The following is a 10000-nucleotide window of genomic DNA, read 5'->3' as shown; positions in this document are numbered from 1 at the left end:
TTGACCAATCAAAATGAACACGTCAACAATGACACAGGACTGGCCACCCGGCCAGGGTACTGTCTCACTGCATGATGCTGAACTACAACTCTTCTCTTTTCCCTCTCACCACCTCTCCCTTCCCCCCACCCCACCCCTCCCCTCTCACTCCCCCCCCCCCCCCCAACAGGACGTTGCTCCCCTGCCCTGCGTGAGCTGCGTGTCTCCGTGGGTCTGCGTGTCCTCCTGCCCTGCGTCCGGGTGTCCCCCCTCCCCTGCGTCTGGGACCACCCCCCCCACAGACACACCCGCCAGCACCACTCTGACCTGGAGGTCACCGTCACACCAGAGAGCCTGGGGACCTACACCTGTGTCTGCCAGGTAAGGCACACGCACACGCACACACACACACACACACACACGCAAACGCACACACACACACGCGCGCACCCACGCACGCACATGCACATGCACACACACGCACACGCATGTACACACACACATATACACCCACACACACACACAACCACAGGTACCGACGTGAATAAGCATGATGTGCAATGCGACGATAACCACTCCTCCTCTCTCTCTCCCTCTCTCTCTCTCTCTTTCTTTCTCTCTCTCTCTCTTCCCTCTCTCCCTTGGCCAGGAGGGTGTGTCCGGGGGCAGAGAGGCCCCGCCCTGCCCTAGAGCGGCCTATCAGCTGACCCTGGAGGGTCCCAGTGCTGGGGGAGCCATGGCGCCAGCCGGAGGGCGCCACCTGCTGGCCGTCTACATCCTCTGCTTCGGCGCCGGCGTGCTGCTCGGAGGCTTCCTCCTCTACTTCCTGTCATCCCGCCGACGAGGCCGGGGGGCCGGCCGCTCGCACCCCGACCACTCCCTCTCCTCCGAGAAGGGGCGTGACCTCCTGGGGACCTCCTCGGCCACGCCCCAGTCCCCCAGCAGCGCCAGCCTGCTCTCCGAGGGCTTCCCGCTGACGGAGAAGAGGAACGGGACGCCGTTCGCCAACAACGGCGGCGGCGGCCACCACCGCGGCAACTACGGCGGCCACCTGGTCCACGGCAACGGCCTCGCCCTCGGCCTCGGCAACGGCGGTTACGCCGACTACGCCAACCGCGACACCGGCGTGCCGAAGCTCGACCTGTCCCCGGAGCTGGACGACGAGAGGAGGGGTGAGAGGAGCGAGAGGGGGAGGCCCGAGGGAGGGGAGAGGGGAGAGGGGGGGGTGGGGGAGGAGGAGGACGAGGGACTGGGGGAGGGCCTCGGGGAGGGACTCGGGGACGTGACGAAGGGCTTGGAGGAGGACCTCGCCGGGCTTCCCGTGTTTAAGTCCCCGGCACCACTGGCCCAGTGTGAGGAGAGCTCCATATGACACGCGGGGAACATGGACCCAACATGGCTGAGGCGTGACACACGGGGACTAACTTCACGACTACAGACTGGACATGGGAGGCACATGGTACAAACCAGAGAGACGTGTGAGAGAGATTTGGGGGTGAAAACCAGGGTTCTCAAGGTTCAAAGGTTATGGTGTGAACTTCTCACTGAATGTCCCATACTGCTGAACAGCAGCGTGGAGAGAGAGAGACCAGTGATGCACACACACACACACACACACACTCTCTCTCTATCTCTCTCTCTGTTTCTTTCTAGTCTCACTAGTCCTGGGCATGACGGCGGGAGAGGTCAGGGAGAGGTCAACCTTCAGGCCTGTTATTAACTACGGCTGAGGAACTCTGGATCTCTCAGATGAACTTCCCTGGCTGTGACTGAGCTGTGACAGAGGTCAAACACAGGGTCAGGAAGTCAATAAGGTCAAAGGTCACGATATGGAGGATATCATATATATATATATGGTTAATATAGAGACTTGAACAGGAGATTGAGATGGAAGTGCTGGAATTCCCTGACTGGGGAAAACTGATAAGAATTCTGTTTGGAGGAATTGTGCATGGAGGAATTGTGCATGTATCTTCAGTGTCAGCCTCTGTCACGACTGTGGAGCTGGACAGCAGCCATGTTGCTCTCTGACTGAGGAGTTTGAATCCAAATGTGACGTTGTATGTTTATTGTTTCATAATAAAGCCTTTTCTGTGACTGTAACTATATCACTGTTCTTATACAGTACTGTGGAGGTTGGAAAGACACTATGATGTCAACACAGCATAACATCACCACCACTCATGCCCCTTTTCCACCAAGGCAGTTTGAGGGCCAGTTCGGAGCCGGTGCCTAACCTCCAACCAGTTCTTCGTGTTTCGACAGCAAAAGAACCGGATCTCTGGTTCCAGAGTGGCACCAACACTTGGCTGGTCTAGAACCAAAATGTGCTTATGTCAAGGGCTGGAGGCAGGATTACTGAGCGATTATCATGATTATTATTATTATAATGATTATTATTTTAGGGATTATCGAGCGAGGATCGATTAGCGAGCTGGCTTACAACAAAGCCTAACATAAACATCTCACGTGTGTTAATAATAATCAAAACATGTTAGGTAATTACTTTTGTTCTTGAAACTAATCGCCATCCACGAGCAGCACAAATACGTTGGACCAGTCGTGTTTGGATGCCAATATAGGCTCACAGAGCCAGGAGCAACACTTGTAGTGACTACAGCTGCGATGTAGTCCACCCTTGTTGTTGTTGTTGTTGTACTTGAAGTTTGTGCTTTGCTGGGAAAGCAGAGACGTATACAGAGGTATACAGTGACGTAATGACGTGGCTCTCTAGCCCGTGGAAAAGCAAACCGGTTCTTAGAAGTTTCGCAAATTGATCCAACTGCAAACCGGCACCAGCCCAGAACTAGAACTAGGTTCATGTTGGTGGAAAAGAGGTAGCAGAGGGTATGATCTATGGTATATACACTCGTTATACACTATAATATGTCATAATGTGGACACACAAGCCCTGTGGCACCATATTGGTTGAGTGACACCAATGCCAACCAATGGGGTTCAATCACTGCAGTCTAACCTGCAACCAACCTTTGATGACAAGAATACTGATTGTGGATTAACATCTCTGATTTGCGGTTGATTGTGAATGAATGGCAAGACAAGATAAATGTAAACTCTAACTAGGGGTAATCTAGCCACCAAAGTGATGAGAGGGGTGTTGAAGGGGGGTGCTATCCAAAAAGATAGAAAGATAGAAAGAAAGAGAGAAAGAAAGAAAGAAAGAAAGACACAAAGAAAGAAAGGTTTGCATCTATCAAAGTTGTGTGTATGTGTACAAGTGTAGGTTGAAGTTGTTGCCTAGACACTGATCTTGAGTCAGTTTGGGGTCTCTCCCATGGTTTAGCTTATGATGTTTTGGGGAGGCTAAGCTGATCGTAGATCTGTAACTATGGCCAACTTCAGAAGTGTATGTATTCGATTAATCAGACAGATTAATCAACTCATGCTTTAGTTGGCAATTCATTTTAGATCATCTTTCTCTCTCTGTCTCTCTCTCGCTCTCTTTGTCACTCTCTCTATCTCTCTTGCTTTCTCTCTCTCTTTCTCTCTCTCTCTCTTTCTTTCCTGCTTCTTCTTCTTCTTCTTCTTCTTCTTCTTCTTCTTCTTCTTCTTCTTCTTCTTCCTCTTCTTCTTCTTCCTCTTCTTCTTGGCCTCCCTTGATGTTGTTTCTCAACCAGCTGTGTGAAAACAAGGTTACCTGATGTATCAACCTATTCCAACTATAGTTAAACAGTAGAATCAGTAAAGTACAGTTCTCCCCCAGCGCGATATCCTCTCTTTGGATATTTAAATAAATATGGAAATGGTTTACAGCTCAGATATGTTGGATTCTAATGTTTTATTTTTATAATTTATATATGATGATGACAAAATGTGTTTTGAATACCTACTGGAGCTTGTATTGTACTATAGAGGACTTTGCTGTGTGTGTGTGTGTGTGTGTGTGTGTGTGTGTGTGTGTGTGTGTGTGTGTTCATGCAATGTAATGCTTTGAGTACATATAAAGCTACCTACCTCCTACAGTGTTGTGTGTGTGTCTGTGTTTTATCTACAAGTGTGATGACAGGAGTATTTGTTTTCTATAAGCATCATCTACGGTATGTTACCTTTCATCAACAAAGAGATTCAGCAAACCACTTCAGCAATAACATCTTTATTCAACCAAATTTACATTGAAATCTTAAACTGTATTCAATGATAAGGAACATAATAAACAATCAACTACATTACATTCAATGAGAGGGGATCAGCTATCAGATATTATCTTTGAAGCATCTCATTTCATCTTTTTCATCTTTTGTGTGAATATACTTTACCATCAGAATATGTTCTATACTGTTTCTCTAAATAACTTCAACAGAGTTTCACTCCATCATATCAAGAAAAAAGAAGTAAGAGTAAAAAAGTAAAAACTGAAAAAGTTGAAATCCATTTTCTCAGTCTGTTTAACTGACAGGAGTGATGACCAGTGGGGCTGAGTTCTTACCATCATCATTAAGGTAAGGGTTGAAGTATGGAAAGAGTTTCTCTGTGAAGGTGATGCCAGTAAAGGAGTAGATAGGAGACCTGTTGTCCACATCATAGAAGGAGACCTCACCCCCCTCATAATCTACAAACACCCCCACCTTCTGGGGCTTCTGACTGAGAGAGAGGAGGACACCTGGGCCAGCTGCAGCCTTGTACTCCCCATCCCACAGCCCCACAATCCAGTAACCTTTGTTAGGGCTAAGTGTATTCTGCCCCTTCCTGTTGATGGACTCTCTGGCCACTCCTAGGTCCCAGCCAGTCTTGTCCTTCACCTGCACCTCATAGTAGAATCTCCCTGAGGAGAAGCCCTCCTTCCCCAAGACATTGACAACAGTATCAAATCTCTTTGGGTTGTCAGGGAGATTCTGTCGCCTGTCTCCGTGTCTCACTTTTTTCCCATCATCAGACAGGATGAGCTTAGGATGTGCTGTATCAGGGTCCAGAGTAACGTCCACTGTGGAGGACATATACATAGTTTATACTGAGCCTTTACAATGCGGTTACGTCAATAATGTCTAGTGTCATGAGTCATGACCCCAGGTGAATGAATGAATGAATGGTCTTTATTGTCATTGATATAGTACAGGTACCAAACAACGAAATTTGGGAGGGGGGGCTCCCCTGGTGCTAGGAAAGAGAGAAAAAAAAGAAGAAAAAAAGAAGGGAAAGGTCTGGGTAGATTGGGCTGCATTAACTAGACACTACATAACTGACTACACACTCCATAGCCCCAGAGGGCAGTGTTGGTCAGACAGACTGTCAGGTGTACTTCCTGCCTGAAGGATACACAAGAGAGGGGCGTGGCCCGTGCTCTCTCTCTACCATTGCTCGACCAACACTCTCTTTGATGCTATCTCTAATTTGTCCTGGAGACCAACAAGGAGAGTCATCATTAACATTGACAGAAATGTGGGACACAAGTCCCTTCAATAGTTTTATATATGTAGTTTACCACCTTACATATGTAACGTATATCAACTCTGAACAAACAACACTGGAGCTGGCTGACCAGAGGAGGACCAACACTACAAGTCTGATTCACTTTCCTTGTCCCAAATCTAACTGATCTAATTGGCCTATTCTCCTTCTACTGTCTTAATTATTATCAGACTTTTACTGAATGGCAGAAAGGATCGCAGCCCTGTCTCTTGTCACTACCCAGTGATGCCCAGTAGGGGGCAGGGTGGCATCACAGAATAAGGCTCACCTGCTGACTGTTTGAAACGTGTCCATCTGGTAAGTTCAGCCAGTTCCTTCTTCAGCTCTTCATTTTGTTTCTTTGTCTCTGTAACAGAAAACAGTTATAGGGCTTGTTATGTTGAGTACACTTGGTCGTGATAGGCTGTGCTATTTTGTAGGACTCCAACCAGTCATTCCTAGCAGGACTGAGCAGTATCTGTTTCTGTCCTATGGAATCATCTCACCTGAAGGTTCTCTCTCCAGAGCAGTTGAGTTCATTGTTCATTGAGTTAATAGAGGGATAATGAGGAGTAGATATCTAGCACATATCAAACATTCAAACACATATCACTGTGCTGTTTAATATGCAACGGTTCTATTAAAATGCTATTATCAGGAGACCATTCATATATTCAATTGCTCAACAAACTCCTGAGACTAATAAGATTCAATAAGAGCTCGGAACAACTGATTCTGACGGGGTCTTTTTTTTCTTCAACCTTCACATCCAGTTACTCCTGTACTGATGCAGCAGGAGTACTGAGCAGAGAAGAGATCTGTGCTCTAACAACGAGAGAAGCCTTCATTAAATGATCTATGTATGTTTGTAGATCTGTGATCTGAGCATATCCACATAAAACCTGTGTGTTACCTGTCAACTGGCATCCTGCTTTTGCATCTGATCCTCTTATTTAATGTTAGAAGCAATTTAGTTTGGGTCTGGTTTTTAGCAGAAATGTGTCTAACAGGTCATTCAGCTGAAGAGGAGACTCCCTCAGAGACCAATACAATTCATCAGTACTCAATGACAACAACTGATCCTAACTAAGCCCAAGGGGTTCTGATCAACTTTTACAGCCAGGTTTTCCTTCAGTGATGAGCAGTGTAAGTGTGTGTTCCATGGTAAACAGCTCACCTGAAAGGTCTCTCTCCAGAGCAGTCTTTCTCTTGTTCTGTTCTTCCTCAAGTGTTGTTTTCACGTCTGTTTGGGAGAAAGGGAAGGAGTAGATAAGTTACAATTAATATTAGAATACTCATTCACATATTCAGTTGCTTGATAAACTCCTTGGAGACTATTGTGATTTGACAATCATAATGGATAAGGAACTCACCGGCGAGTTCCTTGTCATGAGTAATTAAGAGGTTTTCGTAGCTCTTTTTCTGGTCCTCCAACTTCTTCAGTGTAACTTTTGAAACAAAAACTTGTTTTTTATAAGTCTCCTCACATGCACATGTAAGACGAATATGACATACAATATTGATATTGGCACCATGAAAAAAGCTTCCACTCACCCTTTAGATTGTTCTCTATCTTCAAGTAACTGTCATTTATTTTTCTGTTCTGAACTTGCAGGGCTTCATATTCTGTGTGTAAGCCTTGACCAGAAGAGAGTTATCTTAATACAAGCATTTTGTTCAGAATGCATCATTATGTTGATTATATTTTAGTAAAAGACAGGTCATCATCCTAAATAACCGTAAACTTCTGAGCTGGGAAGATGTAATCAAATACAAAAACATCTGCCTAGTAGGTTCCACCTCGTTGATTAGTATATTCGCTATTAAAAAGAAAGCCTCGTTCAGGCAACTCTCGATTGGGATTCAAGCCTCAAGTATTTCCTCGAATGAGAATCAGGCTTGTGTCATCACTGTCCACACAAGTCCGGTTTGGAAATTCTCGATTGGGCGCATGCCCGCAGGTAGAAGGAGCCCAGAAAAGCCGATTGTCGAAAAGAAGATACTAGACTGGAAAGGGACACCGCAGCACTCCTACTTATTAATCTTTATGAAGATGTAAAGTAAGATGTAAAAAAAGGGCAATACTTCCGCAATTAACTAGGCGAGGGAAATGGTTTGACAAGAAATTGCTGACCGATTAAATGCGTAGGTTATACTAGCCCCTACTTATTGTTTTATGTTCATAGTTTAATCGCGCATCGTGGAACAGGGCCCAGGTCTACAAAATCCTGCATAACACTGCTCCTCCTCTTAACTCAATCATAACCCAACATAACAATCAACATCGCTAACGACATCTGCGCTTAGTTGAAAATCCAGGTTAGACTTAATGTCGACTGTGACTTAAGGCTCAAGCCGTTCCATTTAAATAATTAAGCAGTGTCTTGTCAACAGTAACTCTGGCCAGGCTTGTCATTTCTTGCTTTGGGCATGTGCACAGTGAACATAGCAGCCCAGAACAGCCGATTGTCGAAAAGAAGATACTATGATGGAAATCGAAGGGAAAACGAGAGCGCAGAGCTCTGTTCTTTGCATCAGCAGATGGAGCTTTATGAAGAGTATAAAGAAGAAGCAATCCCCAAAAAGGGCAATACTGCCATAATTAACACGGCAAGGTATATTAACTTGGTTACTGAGCAAAGATTCTTTAAGCCACATTCAGGGAACGGAACTCTCACTAAAATTAGCGAAACTTATCAAAATAAGCCTGGATTTTCCTTTAGCCACATTGATGGAATACCCCCCAGCTGTGCTATCCAAAAGCTAACGATTCAACAGCATGGGTGGGGGTATGTGAACTTGAGGAGTGAGTTTACTGTCTCAATGCTGTTAGATTTGCACAAGTGTTTGCTTGAGTGATTTGGTGAATTGCTACATTGAATATTTGTGGAAGACACAAATCTTAACCCTAACCCTAACCCTACAGCAACATTAGGCCAAGAGGACATTCTCAGGGTCCAAAGGCGACACCTGAGTTAACGTGTCTCAGACAGGGCCACCTCATCATAAGAGTGCTTCATATATACATATCGTTATATCATCATTTTCAATAATAAATATCAGTCTACTCTACTCGACTCAAATCTACTCTCAACTCACGTGTCAGGTTCAGGTCAGAGGTCTCCTTCATAAACACACCTGGTCATCAGGAGAGAAGAGTATAAGTATTTTAATATTACATCATCATCATCATCATCATCATCATCATCATTATCATTATCCTCATCATCATCAGTACTTACAAACAACTCTACCGGTACATGTGACGGACAGTCCGATCAATAAAGCAGAGAATAAAATCAGCAGCAGTTTCCGTGATACACCTCTAGAGGTCACAACCTTTGACCTTGCCACTGGAGAGGGGGCATCAGGGTCATCAGGGTCAGGGTCAGATGAGGGTGGTGGGTCTGGATCACCAGCTGAGAGGAGGTTGAGAAGGAATGGTGACACTTGACTGTATGATATGGTAGATGGCATTTTACAGTATCATAAACAAGACATTTCATTTGCTTGTTGCCAAATCTCCCTATTTAGTGTTTTTCATATTGGCAGATATCAAATGTCTCTGGTGTGTCAGAAAATTTGCCTCAGAGTAAAAGTCATCAGCACCTTGTCTGTGCCTGAGCCTACAGTACTGTACGTGTTTGTACTTGCGAATTCATTGGTGTTTGAGGTATATTTTCAACTTGGTCAGCACTCTGTTCTTCCGCTCTCAGCATTTGGGTGTTAGAAAAACCACCCTGATATCTGCACTGTGTTGTGAGCTAAAGCCAGAAGTGCAGCTTCTTAAAAAGGGAGTCTGAAATGCAGCACTATAAAAACATTTGCGGCAATGAAAATAATTACTGCAGAGCAGAAGTAACTGCATTGTCAGGGACATATTAAATGATTCTTTATCAAATATAAATGTATTTTATGAAAACAAAATAGAGGGGGAAGAAATCATTAGTGTTTTTCTCATGAAAAGGTGGGAAGTTGTAATTACATTCGTAACTCATTGCTTATTCAAAATTCAAAATGAAGGGATAGGACTACATTATTTGAAATGACTGGGAAATGACATACTGTGCCTTTAATGAAAATGCTGATCCAAACATCTGCCAATGTGTTACCTTAAACAGTTTGCTAAAGCATATTCATATTGTAGTCATGCTGAAAAAAAAATCTCCTAAAATACTGCACTGTCACTTTAGGACCTTAAGTTAAGCGTAAGCCATTTTAGTTGAATGACGAGCTGTAGTATTTATTTATTCATTATTTTATTCTAAAAACATGTCTTGCCTTGTAACAAAGCTAAAGCAAGCTAAAGTTTCTTGCGATAATACAATGGGAATCTATTTCTGGTACTGGATGGGGTAACGTTAGATGCATAGCTTTGATGTAAAGATGTAAAGCTTTTGAGCTTTTTGTCTGCTTGATAAACTGCTTTGCTGCTGCCGGTGTCTGTGAATGTTCAACCCTCAACGTGGCTTAAACCGCTTTGCTGCTGCCGGTGTCTGTGAATGTTCAACCCTCAACGTGGCTTAAACCGCTTTGCTGCTGCCGGTGTCTGTGAATGTTCAACCCTCAACGTGGCTTAAACCGCTTTGCTGCTGCCGGTGTCTGTGAATGTTCA

The 10000-nt window shown here is 44.7% G+C and overlaps 2 protein-coding genes across 2 annotated transcripts in view; both read left to right on the top strand.

Moving 5' to 3' along the window:
• sema4f (sema domain, immunoglobulin domain (Ig), transmembrane domain (TM) and short cytoplasmic domain, (semaphorin) 4F) overlaps positions 1-1351 on the top strand; it is a gene marked incomplete at both ends in the record, with an annotated part of 25193 nt that extends 23842 nt beyond the window's left edge. The window contains 2 exons of the mRNA XM_080544077.1: positions 170-360; positions 629-1351. Of these exons, the coding sequence (XP_080400203.1) occupies positions 170-360; positions 629-1351 (914 nt within the window). The remainder of the gene's footprint in view (positions 1-169; positions 361-628) is intronic.
• A 3646-nt stretch (positions 1352-4997) lies between these two features.
• znf638 (zinc finger protein 638) overlaps positions 4998-10000 on the top strand; it is a gene marked incomplete at its 5' end in the record, with an annotated part of 87491 nt that continues 82488 nt past the window's right edge. The window contains one exon of the mRNA XM_080544074.1: positions 4998-5007. Within this exon, the coding sequence (XP_080400200.1) occupies positions 4998-5007 (10 nt within the window). The remainder of the gene's footprint in view (positions 5008-10000) is intronic.

This window comes from Nansenia antarctica (assembly GCF_963989245.1).
Source record: "Nansenia antarctica genome assembly, chromosome: 13".
Classification (NCBI taxonomy): Eukaryota; Metazoa; Chordata; class Actinopteri; order Argentiniformes; family Microstomatidae; genus Nansenia; species Nansenia antarctica.
Note: the sequence above shows the minus strand (reverse complement) of the source record. Positions and strands in the feature narration are given on the sequence as shown.